This window comes from Vicia villosa, linkage group LG4 (genome assembly GCF_029867415.1).
Source record: "Vicia villosa cultivar HV-30 ecotype Madison, WI linkage group LG4, Vvil1.0, whole genome shotgun sequence".
NCBI lineage: Eukaryota > Viridiplantae > Streptophyta > Magnoliopsida > Fabales > Fabaceae > Vicia > Vicia villosa.
Window position 1 is genome coordinate 442,232 of NC_081183.1, and position 23,018 is coordinate 465,249.

The window sequence follows — 23,018 nt, forward strand, 5'->3', positions numbered from 1 at the left end:
ATGTATGATTTTCCATCAATCATAATACGATATTATACAAATTAACAAGGTTACTTAAAAAAAAAAGATCAAATCAGCTCCTTACTTTGCACATTTGAGCATATATGTAGGCATCATAAATTGCACCCAAGCATACTGTGAACTGATTCTAAGCTTTTGAAGTATTTCAGGTATATCACATGTGCCATCAACCAAATAGAGGATTTGTATCCCAATCACGTGCCATATGTCGATCTCTAACTTATTGGTCATTTATTGCCAATGAAGTGTTCAAATGTCTTTCATACTCTAACTTCAACTATCTAAATCTTACATGAGAGGCATTTACATGAGACATGAGTTGTAAGACACTCATTTGTATCTTCTTGCAAGTCAACTCATAAATTATCCACTAAAATTTGACATGTGATAGCTATGTGCCACAGATAAGACACAGATGAATGAGACACAAGACACACGGGACGAAGTGATCCTCATCTTACTATTTGGTAGATGGTAGATGGAAGTTGCTGATTTGCGCATGACTCATCTATGTGAATGTTAAAAACAACCATAATCAATGTCTAATCAACATCTTTCATGCTAGAATTAGCAAGTACTTTTTTGAACCAGTCATCAACTAGTTGTAGCTAAGATCTTTCTGACATGGTTGAAGTTGAAAATTAAAAAAACTACATTGATAAAATGCAAATATATATACTACATTTAAACACTAACAAAACCAATATGTAATTCAATATTGACCTCTACGACTCATATGAACAGAAACATGATGATAAATAAAGACAACAAAGAGATGTTTGCAGGGGCCCTCTGAAATTGATGATAAATAAAGACAACAAAGAGACAACAAAAATCATCTTAAAGTCCTACTACAAAGTATTTATGTATAAAACTAGTAAATCCTTTCCGTAAACCCTTGTACAAAAAAAAAAAAAAATCCTTGTACCAATCTAATTAAAAGTCATAGTGATAGCCGGAAACCTCAATTAATCTTTGGTTTTGGTCGCCTGGGCCTAAATACCATATAAAGGCACCCTAGAACAATCAAGAAAGCAGGAATAGTAGTCACATCAAACACCATCTGCATTTTTCTCTCTCTTGTACAGTTAATTGGATGTAGAAGGGCAAGGGTTGTATTAACTTGATCAACAAATCTGCAGAAATGAAAAGCCTTGTTACTTGTTAAGAGGCAAAAGAACCAATGAAATTGTGGTTTAATCCATAATCTCCATCAACAAAACTGCTCTATTTGTTTATTTATGCGGAATAGTTTATGTTGTCTAACCTTTTGGATGCATCCTCCAAAGTGTTTAGTAGCCTTAGTGCATCAGCATATCGCAGTTCTCCAGTGACAGTTGATGCCTGTATAAAATATTCATATAAAATAATGGTATCCACTGCTTAAGAATAATATTTAAAATTTATAGCAGCAATTTAGTGACTAGTACTCACTCTTCTCCAAAGGCTAACAACATAATTGTATTTGTTTACAAGCTCGTGCTCCTGGGACTGGAAGATCATGAAAGTGTTTGGAGCTTAATTTTGTTAAGAACACAAATAGATAATTCATCTTGCATCACAAGGAAAATAAATGCAGTCAAATGTTCCTGGAAAACAAATGGCATCCTCTGTTCCCATGATTGATGTCTTTAGAAAGTGATAACTCTTCCGCCATAAAATGGCAGCAATAGTACACAAGAAGGATACTAGTACGCTCCATTAGTAGGCGATGAATGGCAGAATTAACCAGTTGGATAGATTCTTCAAGAGTTGTGATAACATAACTTCGAGCAATTGAATCAGACTGGAACTGTGAAATGCGCCAACCTTGTGATGTAGCAGAGAAAGGATTGCATCCTACCGACCATATCCAGTCCTGTCATGTTCAGAAACAAATCTTTAGGAATTGCGGTTTAACTATACTTGATAATGAAGCTATATTTAGATTACTGACAATTCAACAAACTCGACATAAAGTATACAAGTATGATAATTAATAAAGCAATGCTATGCAATTAAGGAACTAAGCATCTGCTTTAAGAATAAAATGAAAAAAAAATAGTCCACCGCCTACTAGGGAGAAGGGTGAATCGATAAGTGAGAACATGCACATCACCCAATTAATAGCCAAAATGGGGAGGGGAGAAAAGTATGCGCACCAACAATCATTTCACATTACTTGAGCTTGCTCAACAAATGAAATATATCTATTTAATTAGACCTAAAACACTACATACATCATAAGAATAGATTGGACATACGAGCATACCTCCATTGCAGTCTCATGGGCTTGACCATAAACAAGATGAAGAGGAAGCAAACCCGCAAGATGCTCAGCAGTAGCAGCTACTGTAGCTTTTATAGGCTGCCTTTATAGACCAGGTGAAGGATAAAACCATGGAAGAATTGATTAGTGGCTTTATGTTCTATAAATAAAGGTCTTATCACAATTATTCAATACAAAAGTTCAAGTACTGCCGAGTATCTTCAGAAAAACTGTATCTTGAATAATATTATATCATATGACTTGAGATTTAAATTTCTCCCTTTCCCCTATTAAATTAATAAAATACCATAATCTCGCCATGGTTGTCGAGATCTCACTCTAACTCCCAAAATCCTACGATCTTACGCTCCGGCAACTGGCCACCAATTTAAGTGGCACAAAGATCTTGGATATGGCTGGAGCGTGAACTCCTAGAGAAAGATCTTTAAATCGTGGGATCTTGAGATCCCAACGATCCATTTTTTGTTTTTACCCGCTTTAGACCTGTTTCGATCAGGTCATTAAACAATTGGAATCGTCCCATAAACTGATCTATAATTAACCATGACTGTTATGCACACATATTTTAGAGTTTTGGGACCTGCAATGTTTTAAATGAGCTTTTGAGAGTTGTAAAATAAGGATTGTCCGCAAACAAAAGGTACGAGAACTCTGAGAATTTTGTATCGATTAATTATACAATGAATCGACTTCTTCCCTTCATCTATCTTTTCTATAAATTCAAATCAAATCCTTCTATTATGTTTTTTTGGATAAAATATTTGCTATTGATGATTAAATTAATGAGAATTTTATGTTAAAGTAATTTTTTCTAGTTATTTCTATAATTTTGTCTATTTGTTGAGATCTTACGATCCGTGTTACGATTAACGATTTACGTTTTTTCTATACCCTAACGATCTTTATCGAGATCCCGATTTTGACAACCATGAATCTCACAAAAAGTTGAAAACGCAAGGCCCCTATGATGAATATGATTAGACATCCCTTAATATCCTGAATCTTTCAACTCCATCATCAATATATTTTCTATACAGCCAATAAATTATACCTACATTGCAAGTTATATGAAAAAGACAGTTTAAAACTCAAACTTATGTTTCTGGCTCTAACCTCAAGTTCATTAGAAGTGAGTGCCCATTACAATGTAAATGGCTTTCCCAAGAAGAGGGCTCTGACTGAACGACAATAATCATGTCGGATAGTGCTTTAGCCTGAAAATGTTTGTCTAGTAACAATGGTTCACTGTGAATGAACCAAAAGATTGGAACCTCTAGCATGGCCCTGGAATTTGCATGCCTACCTGCTTAGTTTATAAAGAATATTATCTTAGTCATATACCTTAATTGAGTAACGAAAGAGAAACACTTTCTCAAATAAAAAGGAAATAAGAAAAAAAATAACTCAATAGTTGTGGCCTGTGGGATTTTAGATAAAAGAGGGAAAGAAATAATAAAAACTTTGAATATTAATTAGAATGGCTCAATACTACCATGATACCAAAGCCTATACACTAATCTCTTTTTGTATGGATAACCGAGAACAAATCACAATAATAAGTAATGTAAAATCTAATCCTAAAGTATAAACTAATTCTAGGAAATATCTTAAGACACTCTAATACAATATTAAAGATATTATAAGATATTTTATAATATTCTAACACTCCGCCTCGAATTAAGATTTAAACTTGTCACAAATATACCTTTTGAAAGAGAAAATATAACACATGAAATAAACAAACCCAAACACTGGTGTATGCATGCATATCATTTTGGGGGGAATTGTTCCTAGAAAGGGGGGAAATTGACTTTAAAGTGTCAAATAATTTTTACTATTTGTAAAAGTTTGAAGTATTTCATTTGTGAATATGTTTTGCCTATTTTGTTTTCCACAATATGGAAAATTTCTAGTTTTGCTACTGCCCAAACAAATATCTTTTGGACAAACCAGCGAAGAATGATAACACAATCAACCAATGATATCAAAACTTCAAACCAAACCCAATGAAGAATGCTGAACCACCATAAAGAAAAAGCTACTAAAGCCTAACCATCAAGGGTAGGATGAGGTAAAAGATGAGCCTTGACCATTCAAAACAGAAGCAAAAAATATCAAAGCTTCAACAAGAAAAAACCAAACTGCAACAATATTAGGCTAGTGCTAACTAAAAACTCAGTAATGGACAAAATTCTTTTACTTCGGAACTTTCCCTTATTTTATATTTTTTAATTCAAGAGGATGGCCCAATCAATTCTATTTGTTCCCAGGTTTATGCAAATTCCATTCAAAAAAATTAAAGAAGCACATAAGAAGGAGACCTTTAAGAGAACCATGTTTATTTAGCCTTTGCAACTGATACTGCAGAATGGAAGAATCAAGATAGGTGCGGATTGTCTTTCGGTACGTTCCATTAACAAGTAACAGGGGTACAGCAGCTGCTCGTCGTGCAACAGAGAAGGCCATTGCTAAATCAGGATCATCTGACAGAGGTAACCTGAAACTTAGTAACATTAGCATAAAAAAAACCTAGGAAAAATGCACATTTTAAGGCAACGCGCCTAATCAAGCATTTTTCAGTGTGCCTGCAAAGAACTTTCATCTGCCATATTCTAATTGAGGTTGGAAAAGAAAAGAGCAGAATAAAAAACTTATGACTGCATACATGTGCGGACTGAACATTGGCTGCTGAGAAGGCGCCATCAATGAAGAGAGTCCTTCCTTTATAGCATTCATATCCACAGGAAGTTGTTTAATGTGTCTAACTTTCTGCAAATATAATAGCAAGAACATAAATATTCCACTGCTGCTAGCCTTTCTATATGATGGAACATACATCTTACCTCCTGTGTCATGAAAAACAACTGAAAGGATATCTTCTCATAATAATGGAAGGCCCCATCAGAAACTGAAGGTGATACAATATGTCTCATAGATCCCCACAGTGTCGCACCAAGATGTGCAAGAAACGAATCGCGTGCAACTGTGTAGTTTTGGAAGTCCTGCATTGAGGCAAACCCTAAAACCTCTTAAATAGACTTTTAAAATAAAAAGTCAGACAAATGAACCTCAACACAGACGGATCAATCAGCTGACCTCATGTGTGTCACTGAATAAATTCCAACTCTCCATCCTTTTTAATGTTTCTATGGCTTTTGCCTTATGACTTTCATCGTATTCTTCACCTTCAAAAGACTGTAGCTCATTTTTCAAATCCCGCATCCTCTCGTCAAGTTCTGAAATTATCACAAATTTAAGGATGTATGAAATATAAAGTATATAGATATTAAACTTGTAATCGGACCTTTAATCAATTAGGTTGGAATGGTCTATATAAAGATATTAGTACATATACATTACTCATATTTAAAATATATTATTCATTTTTCAAATTAGGAAATGTTTTTAGCTCATTTACTTTCTCTTGTAAAAAGAAGATTGTGTTTATTATTCAGAGTGCATGTAAACAAAACATGACCAGATCATTACTGACGCAATTTGCCTCAAAAATATCTCTCTTTAGTTGCCAAGTGAATAAATTTGTTCTCTGCTCACATACAAAAACAATATTGTTAGGGAAGCTCAAGGAAACATTTTTTATGGAAAAAATGTATTAGCCAAACTTCAATTTTAATCAGCACAGTGCACAAGACTATCACTATGTAGGGTCTGAAAAGAGTAGATGTAAGAGCCTTATTTCTGCAAGTGAAGAGGGGTGTCTTGAGGAGTTGACATGACCTCCAGGTCACAATGCAACAATCTTACCCTTGAGCCATAGCTCGCTATCCAAGTTTAATTTAAAAAACAAAGCCCAAAAATATTAAACAGATTACCTTCACAAAGAGCAAGTCTGACTTTCCTTCCCTTGCAATGTTTAAAAGCAAAAAGCTCATATATATCAATCTCCGCAAGAAGAATGTCAATGGCCTGGTGGTCTTTCTGCAACATTAGAAATCAAAACTGACTTACTAGTTATTACAATTTTTTTGAAAAAAAGAGACAGGATCTCAAACATGCTTAGGCCATAATTCCTCTAAACCTCCTAATTAACATGCCAGCCATCAAAGTATAAAAACATGCATGGAAGTACAGTCAATTCACTTTCGTCTCAATATTGAATGTTATCTCATATAGTTTCTAATCATCAATTATTTATGTTGAGTCACAAAATTAATTTTCTTCTTTTCATTTTTGGCATCAACTGCAGTGGATGGATTCTAACCAGTGTTGTCGATGGCGGATGGCGGTCCATGGCAGAGAGCCAAAATCCCACCAAACCGGCCTCTTTGCAGCGCCGTTATAGCAGATTAAGGAAAAGCCTGCAATATCGGCTAATATTTACCATTGCACCCAAAAACCTCCATGTATATCCGTCATAGCGGCCAAGACGCCGCTATTTGATAACATTGATTCTAACAAGTGATCATTATTTGCTACAACTCATTGAAACCTTGTTCTTAGAAGCATTAAATATAATATGCAATCCACGGTAATAAGATCATTAGAATGATACGTACATCACCAAATACAGAAAATTTCTCATGAATAGCATCTTGCAGAAGGTCTTCAGCTTCCTCTTCTGAAATTTCTGAATCAGCAACAAGAAAATCAAAATAACATAAACAAACAATGACAACTCAAATTAAACTATGCAAGATGAACTGAATAATTAAGGTTCAACTTTACAAGAAAACGTGCATATTTCTGGGCCTACCCTAGTTTAAGTTGTTTAAGAAAGTAATCTGTTTATTGTTACAAAAAAGAAAAGAGAAATTAATCAGTTTAGTTGGACCCCCTAACAAACATCAGATTACTCAATTACATTGAAAAATAATTGCACACTTTTTTTCTTTTCCTTTGGAACTTCCAGAGTAGTGAAGATATAAAACAATCAAAGTCTTGTCCATCTTAACCTTATTATAAGGACAAACTCGATAAGGATGATATAGTTGTACAGTTTATGTCATTTTTTAATAAAGAAATACAACTCGGATTTTGTCTTCGTGTTTTTCCTTTTTTTCAAATCATTTTCCTATTTATATTTTATATATGGATATAAAGTGGAATCTGTTGCCATTTTAGTAATTATGGTTATCCGAAATATTACTACCACTATCTATATATCAAACTGGCGTGCACACACCCAAAATCAAACACATCATTACTACCTGAGGCTGAACCAGTTGTCCTTTCCACATTGGGCAAGCTTGCTTTCGTACGCACGCCTTCCCCCCCAACAGCAGGTCCCCATGAAAAAGGGCCAGCACTTAAATCAATAAAGGCCCATCTGCTACAAAACATGAATGAATGTGAAATGTGAATAGAAAGAAACGTATATGTCTTTGCATATGCCACGCAAGATAAAAAGAACCTGTCTTTTCCAATCCACGTGTCCGTGAGACATTCTGCTCGAAGACCACTATAGTCCCCAGATTTCAACACCCTTTCCAATAGGAGCTTTAGATCTTGATCCTTCCCTTTTAGTAACTTGAAATACCAAAAAACGAATTGCATTAATGAAATGTATGGTAAATAATATCCTAAAATTATTGTGTAGAGAATATTTCTGATATATTTCAAAATTCAAAAGTATAAATAAAATACAAACACTAATGTTTTTAAACCGAGATTATTCTAAACCCAATAGATCTGATTTATAGATTGAATATAATTATTACAAATATTTGCAAATAACAATTATTATGACACTCCCTCCCAAGATATTGGATAGATAACTATTGTTAAGAATCTCAAATTGGGCAATATACGGCCTGAACATGTCTTTATAAGTGGGGGCAATCCTCACCCTACAAGGTTTGTAGGGATGAGTTGGCCCAGCCACATTTCTTAACATGGTATCAGAACCTCGTTTAAGATTTGGTGGGCCGCTTGCTATCAGGTTTCACTACTGGGCCACTCACCATTTATTTCCACGCTCCAGATGTCCAACCCTGAGCCTGAAGAAGTGTGTTAAGAGTCTCACATCGAACAATATATAGTCTGAACAAGCCGGTTTGTAGGGATGAGTTGGCCCAACCACATTTCTTAACAACTAGGGATGGCAACGGGTAGGGTCGAGTGCGGGTTTCACACTACCCAAACCCAAAGGCTATTCGAGTGGTTAATAACAACTATCATTGCCACCTCACAAATAAAATGGTTGAAATGCTTGGCTAGTAATCTCTTTGTTAACACATTTGTCAGTTGATGCCTAGAAACATTTAGGTTGAATTTGTTTCCATATAATTTGTTTGTTATGCTGAATAGGATTATTAATAATATTAAGAATTAAACCTGTTCAAAATTTTATAAGAACCTAACCGAATCTATGAACTGCTCTAGTCTGACCTTAAAATAGTTCACTTGTTGGAACAACTGATGAATCAAAGACACTTCATATACCGAGGTTGGGTTAACTTAAAAATGTTTCAAAACAATATTGGTGACCTTAATTATAGTTCAGCTTAGTTTGATTCAGTTTTCTTCTTGAACTAAACCATGATCACCCCTACTAATGGTTACCAAACAACTTCATAGAGCCTTCACACTTTTTATCTCAAATCCTCTTGCACAATTTTAATCCAAAATAGCTAACAAATTTCTTGTGCCAATGAACAAAATCCAAAAGGCTTACTAAGAGAATCAAGTAGAGGCTTCAGACAGTAAAAGACATCTTTATAAAGGATGGGAGGTCAATTTCCCTCTTTATGAAGCCTTTAGTATCGGGCCAATGTGGCAACATGGTCCTAGCTCTAGTGTACACCTAGGAAGCCTCCAACTCAGCTAAGAACTTGCTCCTTTCCGTACAATTTGAAGCCCCTACCCTTCTTGGATGAAGATGATGTTGAACCCTGCTTTCCCTACTGCTAATGTTGACCCATCAGAAGGATTCTCATCAAGCATGATGGTTTGCTGATGTAACTCCTCACTGTGAATACTCAATTTCAGTCTTAACATGAACTCAAAGGCCATATCCGTCTTAATGAAGGTGATCAAGGTGGTAGTATCCTAGCAACACTCCATCTTCAATTCGTATACTTATTCAAGTCAAGCAAGAGACCATTAAATTCCAACATTTATCGGTAACTGAGAGACCTCTCCGCTTTATGTTGAAGATTTTAGTCTTCAAATCATAGCAAGTGGAAATACATTGCATCAAGAAGTAACTCTCACAAAGAATTCCCAAACTTCTCAGACAATAGGAAGGAAAGTATGATTTATGCTAATTTTAGGAGTTATGGAGTCCCACAACCAAGTCATCATGACAAAATCTTCTTTATCCCGCATGATAAAGTCAGCACCAATTTTCGCAGGATGATTCCCTTCAATATGGTCGAGTTTATCGTGGCCTTTTAGCGTGAGGGGCATCAACTGAGCCATTCAGACAGTAGCCTTGTTACATGTTGAGATCTTTAGGATTAAACAAAGCCGATGCAGCCGTTAGAGCAAGAGGAGTCTTGTGGACCACATAGGAGAATTCATCAACACAATATGTCATTGAGGAAATAGTTGCAATGGAAAAAAGGCAATTGCTATTAAAAATATCTAAATACAAAGTACTCGGAAAATTGTATTGACCACCAAAACAACGGCAAAAAGGTAGCGGAGAACGGAGCAAGGCAGAATGTCACGTGGACTTCATGCGCTAGGACAGCTTTGCGGCAGTGTCGGAGCCTAAGGGTGTCTCCGGTGGAGCATGAACCGATCCCTGCGCGGAAATTCTAATGGTCTTACTACCGTCGCGAAAACTGCATCTTCATCTTGGTAAAATAATACTTAAAACATTAGTGGGTTTAGTGAAAACAAGGCAGCGGGCAAGGCTGAAGATCTCAAAGAGCTGCAAGAAAGGAAGCAAAGGAACAAGAAACCGCAATGAAGGTGTAAATAAAGAAGAAACTGCAACAATGGCAGCTAGGGTATATGTGGAAGCAAGGCTCCCAAAACAAATATCATATAGAGAATATTTCTAACTCATTTCACAAGAGTAAAGTAAAAGAACTAATCAATATATTTAAATAGTGACTAATATAAACCTAACTGGCCGATTACGATTATTCCAACTAGTTAAAAATGATTATAATTTATAATTATTTAAACATATTGCTTACATTTTCAAAGAAATATAGAGGCTTATTGATGATTATATACCTGTAAAGCTTTGGCCTCGATAGTTTTAGCTATCTCACTCCCTTGCCGCAACTTCCCATAATTATCTAGTGTGTCAAGCCAAATATTATACCATTCCACCTGCAATTCGTAGTTGTGCCAAAATCAGCAAAATTTCAAAAAATAAATAAATTACACTGCCCTATAAAACATAAACGCAAAAGACAGCTATGATAGAAATGCCGTTAGTTTCTCTTTGCAACTAAGACAGGGGGGTCATTTAGCTAGTCTACTTGTATAATGAAAGGGGGTCTTTTTTTTGTTTTTTGTGACTAGAGAATTAACTAGCATGAAAGGAGAGTGCTCCTCTAAGGTTGGTTTCTTGTTCATTCTTATTGTTTTCATTTAAGTGTTAATGCCACAAGGACATTCAAAAAATTCTGCTTTTTCCCTGTTCTGTTGATCAATCTATACAATAGTTAGAATCATTTCTTTTGTTCTTGAAAGATTCCCAACACCTTTATCCCAAACACGTGTACCTAATATCCTTTTTTTGTCAAAAAAATCTCTTTTTCTTGAATCCATGTGTCCATAAATTTGGACTTGGTCAATTAGGTTTAGAGTTGGACTCAAGTTACGGAGTAACCATTTTGCCCCTTCATCTTACTCCTTTAGAATGGTATCTTTAAACGTGCATGCCAAAGTGACGCAGTCACAAGTGAGGGCTAATAGTTCTGATTGTGGAGGGACCACTGCATGTGAATTGGTGTCTGATAGTTCTGCTGCATGTAGTCCATTGAGTAGGAGTCTGAGGCCCAAAAATTTGAGGATTTCACGCCTTCTTCTCTACTTTTTCCATCTACCCATGCATTAGCCACATGAAGAGTCTTGTGTCCTATCTTCGAATGATCCTGAGTCTCCTTTAAAAGCTTACTCTTTTGGGAAATTCCTGAGTCTCCTTCAAAAGCTTATTCTTTTGGGAAATTCCAACACTGTATCCCATTTATTTGTCCTATTGAACATCATAATGAGCCCTATTATCGTTTTGACCTATAGTTTTATTAACATCGCCATCAAATTCTTGTGATTTTCCTCCGTTTTGATCTGCGTATTTGCTACAGCCATCGTGACGTTAGTTTCTGTTGTGTCTATTTTGCCTCGACTTTAGCCATTGATATTTGTCTCACCCTCTTCCTTACTTCTCAGATCATATCAATAGAAGAAAATTATACTACTACAACATAGCAAGGATCCTACAAAGATGCCCTCACTACCCTACACCTAGTGTATTAATAACTAACCCACAAAAAATGCAACCACCCTCCTCCTTTTCTTCTCTCGCTGCCAGCTCAGTATAGTAGCCCATTCAATTCTCTATTTCATGGACCTGCCTCCTCTAAACTGAACAAGTCATTTAAAATGTTAAGTAATGTTATTATTAACTCAATGGTTGATACTTCGTTTATACTCATGATTATATTAACTCTAGATTTTTTAACTTGGCTAATTACTTGCTATAGACCAGAGATGTCATTCCCGGCCGCTCCGACCGCTATCCCGGCGCTCCGTAGCGGAGCGGCCCCCTCCCGCGCGGGCGGAGCGTTATCCCGTTTTCTGTGTTTTTTTAGACTTTTTTTTTCTGAACTTTGATAAGAAGAGGAGAAGAAATACATAAGAAACAAGATGAAGAAGTAAAGAAAGCGGTAGCAAAAGAAAGAAGACGAAGAAGGGATACACACTTTCCCAAAAAAATGTTGAAAAGTAATAAAAATAAATAATAAATAATATATTGAATATTGTACCACCAACAGCTATTTACAGCTGTAAAAGGGAACTTTAATAGGCACAGGTCGCATGGCTAAATCACGTGACTTTCCCTCTTTTTCTCACCTATAACTTTCTATCATCTTTATTTTTCTTTTTCTTAAATTTTTAATTTCACAAAAATAGGCTAAAAAATGACTAAAGTTACAAAGTTATAAATAACCAAACCAAAGTTACTGAATCCTGTTCCCAAGTCAGAACAACTACTTCTAATTAAATAATATCATTAATAATAAAAAAATAATAATAACATATATCAGTTTAATCTATTATTATTTTATTAATTAGATTTTTTATAAATTTATTATATTATTTATAGTATTACATGACATGTTTCATAAATTACTATATAATTACTAATATACAAAAATTTATCCCGCTATCCGGGATACCGCTATTCCCACTATTCCCATTCCCGGAGGTCGGCCGCTCCGCTCCGCTATCCGGGATTAACAACTCTGCTATAGACTATAGAGTATCCAAATCAATATTTGTTCTAGTAGAAATTTCCAATCCTTAAGCTCGTGTAACACGTGGTGGCGCCACTGTTCTTTTGGACCCAACTTTCATTTTGGATTCTTTTCTAATTCCCTAGGATATAACAAACCTGAGTATGCAATGAATCCCATGATAAATTGACTTCTAATACTCTTCACATTAACTATCTCTTTATGGTAGGTTGGTTCATGGAAGAGTGAGTTAGGTGCAAAGTATAAAGCACTCTGAATATCACAAACAGGTATCACAGTTACAACTTCACAAGATTTTAACTAATCAACAAGTTACTGCATCTGAGTTCCATTGTAGTAAAAAGCCACCATCAATATTCTACTTTGGCATGTGATCTTGGAACCACACTTTATTTCTTGCTTTTCATGAAAAGATATTGCTTGATAGAGAACAAACAATATCTTGAAGTGGATTGATCTATTATCGTAAGGAGATCTAAACCAATATCCATTAGTATAGACAACAACAGTATACTATGTCCACCGTTCTCATACACAAATTATTTATTATTTTCTTAGCTATAGGAAAAAAAAACCAAGTCCGACATTGGAAGAGAGATAGTCTGAACATATGTTTATATTTATAAGTGGGGGGCAATCTTCAATTTATAGACTGGTTTTATAAAAACCTAATATGTTATCAAAGCTTATCGATTCAAACAGCCCAACATTTATATCCACGCATAAATCCTAATAGTGTTGAACAGGTGTATTGAAAATAAATCAAGCCCCACATTGGATGAGAGATGGTTTTTCAATACTAGCCATAGTAACAAATCTAAATATTTTGATAATTGCATTCCAATCGCAAACATATGGGAAAGAAATGTCAATGAAGTACAAATAGCTCTTGGATTAGGCGTGTCCAACATGTGTCGGTGTTCGACACTCGTACGACATGTCTCTAGAACAGATAAGTGTCCCCAGAAAAAGTTTTTTTTGCTTCTTCGACACACTTTAGACACTCCTTGGACGCAACTCAAAGAAATCTACAAGTTTAAAGATGTCTTGAAGCAATGATCAATGATGGGTAAAAGTTTAGCTTATTCGATAGTTGATGGATGAATATAAAAGGAATAACTTAACTCAAGCTCATCAGAGCTTATGTAGACTTTCCATAGCAGGCAAGTTGCCTTGTAACTAACTCTAACTTCTGTAACTAACTGACTAACATGTGTTTGTCAGTTATCACATCCTAACCTACTAGAACACACTTTAAATAGATTGCTCTTCTTTGTAAACTTTACAGAAATCAATACAAAATAGTTTTAAAGCAAGATTCATCAAATCTGCACAGTTCACATAATTCTAACTATGGCTAAAGGTGAAATACTATCATAACTTGTTTTAGAACATTTTAATGAAACAACTTACTCAATTTTAATTCTCAATCTAAATGTTTTATCAATAATATTCAAATTTTATTTAATTATAATAAATGGTTAAATATGTATCATTGTTCGTGTCCTATATAATTCACATTAGCAGTGTCAAGTGTTCGTGTTGTATCAGGTGTCTGTGTCGGAATCTATGTTTCATATGCTTCATTATTTTGATAAAAAAAAAAATACTTACAGTATCAGTGTCCTCTGTTTTTGTCCATGCGAACTTCGTCATTGGATGCTTTGCATATAATGGTCTTTGAATCTTTGGAAGCGCTGCCAAAAAATTTGTAAGTAATAAATGAGGATCCTGTTGAAGTTATGGGTTTTTGAAAAGAGAAGAAGACAAATTACAAGGACTTTGGATAATGGCAGTGGGTTTATCTTATTAAGGTTTAAGTTTGTTACAAATATACCATTTAAAAGATAAAATATAAATGTGATATACAGTGACCGGAAAATCAGAAGCGGTGGAAAAGAACACATCGGACAAGAGAAGAATGGCAGATTTTACGGCTGACAAATTATTAGAGTTTCTTTATAATTAATGAAATTTAGCAGCAGAATAGTAATGAAACAACAGGTCACAGAGAATGGTACCGCTTTGACATCATGTTGAAATTATGGGTTTTGGATAAAAGGAGAAGACAAATAATAAGGGCCTTTAATGGTGACAATGGGGTAAAATTATTGACAATAATTTGATATCAACTTGATACTAAAGACCAACACCACCCCCTATTTATAGGGACACAATAAATAGGAAAATTAGAAAACAAATGATAATAATAACTAAACAATACAAAAACTAACCTTAGGAGATAATTATGGATACTAATATAACAATATCATGAAATTATAAAATATTTGATTATTCTCTAATATTCCGATGAGGAGAAGTGAAAAGGAATTTCTAAAATCTAACTACGAAAGCAAATCAAAACAACAACATTGGATGCACTTTCAAACCAGATGGAGTCACTAATTTGAGCCATTATGTATCCTTCAACATACATGGAGAATAGTTTCATACCAAGAGTATCTTCAGGAACCACTTCTGACTGAAGAAGCTTCACTTGCAAACTCTTATTCTGCATGACATGGAGGCTGTTAGTTTTGACTTCAGGTATCCTAAAAGATAAATATTTAACAAATAACAGTTGAAGTTCAGCATCCAAAACTCTCATAAATTAAGTAGAAAAACATCAAGCGTGCTATGATACATTTTACAAATGGATCACCAATATCAGATTTAGATAAGCTTAAAAGACAAAAGACGGAAAGTTCCAAATACCTCCTTTAACAAGTTAATTTCGGATTCGGATAAACCTCTCCTGAAATATTATGTATAAAATAAAAATCAACGGAAGAAAGCAATATAAACAGACACAATTATAAAAAATGACCACATCAAATCTTTTATACTTTAATTACCATTTACATTTAAAACATTAAACAGATCTGGCTCAAAATATGTATGAAACAGATCTTTTCTAGCACTTTTAAAATTATAAAATGCACTCCATCTGGTCACTATTATAAAATGCAATCTGAAGGCGTGTCTCCGCACCGGACATGTATCGGACACTGACACGCATACGACACGTATCAGACACTTTTTTAAAGCCTCCAATGAAAAAATAATTAAAATATAACAGACACAGATACGACACACTATTTCAAATAACTGACACATCAACCTCTCAAATTCTCCGAATTTTAAAAAATAAAAAACGTTTGTTACCTCTCGTATTCCATTTCCTCCACTATAAAAACAACTCGTATTTCTAATTTTTTTTTTTTTCATCTTCTCTGTTTGTTTTCATCTTCTTTGATTGTTTTCATCTTTACCGCATGACGCTTTGCCACACGTCAGTATTCCACCGTCGCCACCACCCGTATTTCACTCTTTTTCTTTCGATACTCTTTTTTTTTTCTTAATTGAAAGTACTCAATTTCAGTCTTTTTTTGGTTGATTGAGAGTACTGAGTGTAATTATACATAAATTTTAGTTTTCACTTTAGACTCTTTATAAAGTGTGCTCATAAATTACATTAGCGGTGTCCTCGTGTCCGTATCCGAGCCTGGGCTTCATAGGCAAATATTCATTCTTCAGACTAATTGAATACCAGGTGTATTTTGCCTCAGATGTAAACAAGATACATCATTTATTCAATGAACCTAAAAATAATTATTTGTTTTATAATAGTGACCAGAGGGAGTACATGTACAAATGTGAGGTAAACATGTATTTCATTTACATTCTCAATAGTTACTAAGTTATGTGTGTCTATATATCTAAAGTCTCTTCGAGGCCCCCCAAATTGAGTTTAATTGTAACAAGAGACTAATGGGCTTTGGTCTAATATCTAATGTACTCTAACATTCCCCATCAAGTTTGAGCATGTAGATTATATGCACCAAGCTTGTTACAACTAAAACTCAATTTGGGGACCCCGGAGATACTTTCGTAAGAATATCAACTAATTGATCATTAAAGCAGAGATGCAATTAGTGACTATACAACCATACAAAACTTTCTAATGAAACGACAATCTATTTCAATTTGAAGAGATGCTTGATTATCACATAACAATCTCATCTTAGAGACTTGTGCAAAACATAAATTCGTGAATTCACTGCTTGATCCAAATAAACTCATGTGACCAAGGCCATTGCAAGGAACTCTGCCTCAGCACTAAATCTAGCTATAACATCCTACTTATTACTTGTTCAAGAGACAAGTTACCTCCAAGAAGAATACAATATCTTAAGGTAGAACGTCTATCAAAAGATGAACCAACCTAATCAACATTTGAGCACCCAAGCACTTGGAAATGACCTTTGTGTTCATATGGCATACCTTGTCCAGAGCTACTTCCTAATGACTATCACAAAGATTGGGGAAATATCTAGACCACTGAAACAACAAAAGAAATATCTAGACGAGTGATAGTGAGGGGCCTCCTCAATATTGTCCGAAAGACCGAAATACACTTCCTTTGAGAAATAATGTCACAATTAGATTGATTCACTTCGATACCTAGAAAGTTTCTTATATCTGTAAATCTTCCGTAGCATATTCCAATTGTAATTAATATAATTAGTTGTGTAATTCACTATATTCTAGACCTTCTAAAGTGCTATTCACATACACAGTTTCTCATTCTCTTGTATCTCCACATAGTAACCAAAACCTATTGAGAGGCAACCTTTTTCCATTATTATTAACAATCACAATAATGGAAAAAGTTAGATTGCAATTAAAAATAAGTGTTAATATACAGCAAATGTTTAGCATGTAAAAGAGATGGCATTCTAGTAGTTTATAGTAAATGACTATATTTAACAAGAATACTTACCGATACCCATATTTATGCCTCCTCTCACCACGCTTGGGATTCAAAATAAAAATATTATATGCACTTTCAAGTTGAAGGTATTCAACCAGGCTAGACAAAAGACCATCTATCATGTCAACATCTACTTGCCAATCACCATCATTATCCCTGCAAATAGAATTTGGAAGAGGAGAAAATAAAACAAGTCAAATTATGTTTCTAAACATGTAGTGGGAAAAAAAACAGAAAAAATAATCATTGGAAATTTGGAATTAGAAACCCATTTGCAATCTTTTTACATCCTTTTCATAATACCATTTCCACTTGGTCGAGGATAAAAAAGCTTAGCTAGAGGACAGGAATCCACTTTCATATGTTGAACAACATTTACAGTAGTTTGTTTAGTTAACGTGACTGCACAACCCGCATGGCCAAGTTGGTTGATGCATGGTTACTTGTACCACAAGGGATTTAGGTCGGGTTACAAGAATGGGAATGCAGAACGATATTTAACAAATAGGCTAAGTGAAATCTAGACTCCGTTCTTATGCTCTAACTTGCAATTGAATCATTAAAACTCATATACTGCTCATTTTTTCTGTATACTATCTAATTGACATGCATAGAGGACAGAAAGAAGTGAGTGAAAAGAGAAGGCTTCTTAAAACCATCAAGGCCTTTGGGTAAAATAATTAGTAGAATAGGGAAGAGAGAAAGCAAGCATAACAGAAGCACGGGTGGCATAGGGTAATTGGGAGGAAGGACTCGGGAGTCATAAAGGGTGGAGAATGGGTATAATCCGGGTGTAACAGAATGAGGGAGGCATCTGAGATTTAGTAAGTTGCATTGGAAGTTAGGCGAAAAAGAAGAGCCGGTTCTCTCTCTAATAAGGGATAGTATTTCTCTTCCATATTTTAATTTCCTTCTACGTCTTGTAATGAGCTTTGCTCCGACCACTGTCAGTCTTTATTTTCCTATATTTTCTTGTGTAAGTGCTGCTACAGAGTTTTCTCACCACTGATCATAGTGCATTTTCTATATTAAAAAAATACAAATCAATTTTATTATCTCAGTTTTGGGTCCTAATAAGTTGTGAATCTGTGCTTATGCACTTAGTTTTCATAATGGGAAAATAAATAAAAAATGTAATAAAATGCTAGCATAAATGTATAAAGAGAACAAAATTGTTAAAATGGTTCTTCTAATAAGTATTAACTAATCTGAACATAATTTACCCATTGCCAACTGGATCTTCCTTGCGACCAAAGACCTTTATGGCATGCTCAAATATGGAAGTAACCTTCTCTCCCATTTCAATAGCATGGACAGAATAGCTGCACCAGAACACCACAGTCATAGTAAGAAATGATAAGACCACGGTCATAGTAAGAAATGATAACATATACTTTCTCACTAAAGAAAATTCAAACAACAAATAAATAAGAAAGAATTCTATACAGATTTACTTTGGAGATGCCACATCAAACACCTTCAACCAAGAAGGCCCAAAATAAGAAATAGAGAAATTCTCCAATTGTTTTTGATGGGTTTACAAATGGGTTGAAAAATACTTTTGAGTCAATTATCTGATTTAGCTTATTTTGGCTGATTAAAAAGAAATTGCATTCTTCAAATAATTTTATATTAAAAAATAAAAGATAAAAATGTCAAATGAAGTAAAGACTGAAAGACGGACACAATCAGAATTGACTATCAATGAGACAAGATCAGAAGGCTTAGTTTTAAAATGAGTCGAGCATAAAATAAATTAACATATAAAAAAAAAGATAAATTGCCAAAAGAATTAACAACTGAAAAACAGGCACGAACAAAATTGACTATCAATGAGATAAGATGAGAAGGTTTAGTTTTAAAATGAGAAATATATAGTCTTCAAAAGAAAGAACATGTTAAAATAAAATGAAAGAATTACTTGTATTATATTTCAGGATTTAACCGATAAGTCGTACTTGTAATTTATGTGACTGGCAACAGGATGGGGGTGCCATTGCATTTTATCTACACTTGTTTTGTAGAATGCAGTAAGAACTTCTTCATGTCGAATTCGCGTGTGTTCAAAGATGTGATCAATTTTTGTAAACCAACGCTCAATTTCTTCTGAAAGAAGCTTGAATTCTGTCGGACATAAAAAGCACTATGGAATCCACAATAATAAAATAATCATGGAAAAGATGGGTTAGTCTTCCAACTATGTATGTACCTTGGTTGCCCTTCCCTTCAAATCCTATAAAAATAAAGTTGATAGGAACGGGAAGGTAGATGGAATCAACTTCCTGCAGTTTTAGATAGTTCGCAATATTACCTGAAATACAATAAATTAGAAAATAGTATGTACTTAATCTTCAAAATGAACTGGGAAGCTTCAGCCAGTTCACAGCCTAGTGCTGCTAAACTAGAAGCAAACGACTAAAACACTCAGAATTAACACAAACAATAATATAACTCGAACAAGAATTAACACAAATGATAGGAGAAAAACTGAAAAAGATTTGAACAAAGGTCATTTGTGCTAATTCCATCAATTAACTATTTCAATCGACGTGATGTGAAACAGGTACGAAAGAAAGGAAGGGAAAGCAGAAAGATTGAAAAGGGGGCAAAATAGGGAAACTCCAACTTGAAAAATGTCAATTAGTTAGGATAGTTACTGATTTAGAGGAATCACCATATAGCTACATGTCTTTCCCTTACTCGCAATTGGTCAATAAAATTACAATTAGACGAGTGCTAGGAACACCTTATTTCTAACACTCTCTTTTATCGGATGAAATCCAAGTGAATCCTACCAGTTTATGTGGGATCTGTTTTCAAAGTTTGGGACCCATATTGATTTCATCCCATAAAAGCAAAGAGGCAAAGTTAAGTTGAGAAGAAGTTTGACAGAATGCACACATACCTGCATTGGTGTAATTAAATGCGCTTACTTTTCCATGGCTTGTAAACTTCAATTCATCAAATTCTGAAGAACCAACATACCAAGTGAATCAAAAGAAATCCAAACTAGAAAAGAAAACTGAACAAACATGGTGTACACATACCATTGTGTATAACATCCTCACTCCAAAATCGACTCTTTTCTTTGAGGTTAAATAGTGAGAACACGGATGATCTGCCACTTTTGTGAGTTTCAGCAGGAGATCCAAATGTAGTAGCAGCTAAGAACTGATAAAGAAAAACATAACAAGCATCAAAGAAGTGAATGCCTTTATTTACAAAAATGGAAAACTTAGCAACTATCAAGCAGAACACCCCGAATACGACCTCGACCCACACACGGCGACACCGGTAATAATTTTTAAAAAATTAATAAATTAAACAAAATCAAAAGTGTCTGGGAAGGACAACACTAACAATTTCAGAAAAATTAATAAATTCAGCGTAATCACAAGGTGTCTGATAGGGACACGGACACAGATACACCTTTTTCCCTTCCGAACCCATTTAAAACAACTTTTGGTATAATTTACGAAAATAAAAAATGAAAGCAAAATCTAACAGTCAAGCATGGGTTGAATCAATGGTTGAGATGAATAATAAACAGAAAAGTTGAGATTACCAGAAGAGTAGAGGTGGCGAGTAGGAGCTTCCATGGTGAAGACTGACGTTTAAGGCTGAATATGCGAAGAAACATTTTACTGTAATTCCTTTGCCTTTCTCAAACAATTATAAAACTAAAACTAGTTATTATACTATGGACTACTAACCGGATTAGTAAACCATTGGGCCAACACTTTGGGCTCATTTTAGCCGGAGAAATTAACCTGTTGACACCCCCAAGTAATACATGTCACCTCCATTTTACATTATTCCCGTAACATTTTCCCATACTAATTATTCAAAAAATTTACCTTTTGGGAAGAAAAAAACTAATACCGGAAATTTCAAATTTTCGATAATTTTATAAACTGAAGTCACACAGGAAATTTGAAATATCCGGTATTTTTCATATACCGGATATTTGAAATTTCTGGTATTAACTTTAAGTAGTGGCGGAGCCAGGAATTTTAGGCAGCCTAGGCAAAAACTTTACACCATTGATTATTCGTCCGTTTTAATTTTTACACCTTATTTTTACTAACTTTGCCCCTAATTTTGTCTTTGATTTTGTCTAAAAATCAGCTATTAAATTGGGGGAGTACAAAGAAAATAAGCCCGGGCTAGTTGGGCCTTGGCTCCGCCCCTGTGTCTTTAACTGCTGCTACATACCGGAAATTTGAAATATTCGGTGCTAGAATTTTTTAATTTTCGGAATGTAGCATCAGGCACGGTAAATTGGTAAATCCAACAAAATTTCTGGTATTTATATGAAATTTTCGATACGGTGCCGAAAATTTCCAAAAACTGATATTTTACAGGGATAATTATGTAAAAACGCCTTACTTGGGGGGTGGCATGTATAAAATGGAGGGTGGCAAGATAAATTCTCAACCCCAAGTGTTACCTGGCAACCCCCAAACATATGAAAAGACCAAAATACTTCAACCGAAAAATTCACTATTTCATAAAATATACAGGCAAATGCCGAAAATTTCACTAAATAGTAAGTATTTCCGATAATTTTGCAAAATTTCCGGTAAAAATTCACGGAAAATTTATAAATTTTTCGGTATTTTGTAGCGTAAATTTCAAATTATCCGATACTTTTGTGGTTGAGCAGGTAGCTGTAGAGGAGTCAATTATGGTTGTATCGATTGTGGATGTATCAAATGTGTAGGAGACAGTTGTGGTGGTGCCCGATGTGGAGGAGCCAGTATCCACTGTAAAGACGCCAAGACACGTGCCTGAGAGGTATGTGCTCACAGGATATGATGACCATGTCGGATTCCATATATGGCAGGGCGAGGTATATATGTCATATTTTTTATTGCGAATTATTCATTATTGATTATTTTGTCTCGGTTGACTATCTGAAAGTTTGTTGATTATTTTTTTATTTTGTTTCTTACAAGAGTGTTTGACGCTGAAGGTTGTATCCCATGGCTAGAAATTGAAGAACTTCCCAGAGGGTGAAATGCCTGAGCAGGTCAGGTGTATCGTTACAAACTTCAGCCTACTGGATTTTGCTGAGTGCTCACTTACCATGCTCGACGTCTTCCTCCTGTCAGCTTTTGTTGAGCATTAGCACCCTGAGACATCATCCTTTCATCTTCCATTTGAGGAGATGACTATCATATTGGATGATGTCTCATCTTTGTTTCATATTCCCATTGTTAGTACATTCTTCACTGCTCCCCATATTAACCAGGGGACGGTGTTGGCACGGGTTGTAGAGGATCTAGAGGTTAATGAGGGTAAGATGCTCGAGAATTTTGCCACTAACAGAGGCTTGCACCTTAGGAGGTCTTGGATGAGTGACATGTACGAGGAGCTTGTGACGCTAGAGAGGTATGAGTTTGTCGCTAAGGTGTACATGCTACATTTGATGGCATGTACTCTCTTTTCAGACAAGTTTGGAGTTTATATAGATGTTTGCTACCTTTGTATGTTTAGTAGCCTAGACACTCCTAAATGGGCTTGGGGTGGCGGCGTTATACACGACACTTAG

At 34.9% G+C, this 23,018-nt stretch overlaps 1 protein-coding gene across 2 annotated transcripts; it reads right to left on the reverse strand.

The window, feature by feature from the left end:
• Window positions 1-797: 797 nt before the first annotated feature.
• LOC131594271 (uncharacterized) lies at window positions 798-21,180 on the reverse strand. Of its 2 annotated transcripts, none has more exons than XM_058866357.1 (25): window positions 21,030-21,180; window positions 20,512-20,635; window positions 20,370-20,432; window positions 19,674-19,775; window positions 19,423-19,588; window positions 18,688-18,786; window positions 17,474-17,620; window positions 15,406-15,445; window positions 15,145-15,202; window positions 14,305-14,387; window positions 10,439-10,537; window positions 7,662-7,777; window positions 7,459-7,577; window positions 6,808-6,878; window positions 6,124-6,229; window positions 5,387-5,526; window positions 5,134-5,292; window positions 4,956-5,059; window positions 4,612-4,787; window positions 3,404-3,593; window positions 2,273-2,372; window positions 1,711-1,879; window positions 1,456-1,538; window positions 1,289-1,365; window positions 798-1,157 (listed from the first exon to the last, which is right to left on the reverse strand). In XM_058866357.1, the coding sequence occupies exons 1-25, from the start codon at window positions 21,102-21,104 to the stop codon at window positions 986-988; spliced, it is 2,838 nt and encodes a 945-aa protein (XP_058722340.1). In that variant the 5' UTR covers window positions 21,105-21,180; the 3' UTR covers window positions 798-985. The 2 variants fall into 2 exon arrangements, with proteins under 2 accessions (XP_058722340.1, XP_058722339.1); XM_058866356.1 differs by having other exon boundaries at window positions 7,459-7,580.
• Window positions 21,181-23,018: the final 1,838 nt, after the last annotated feature.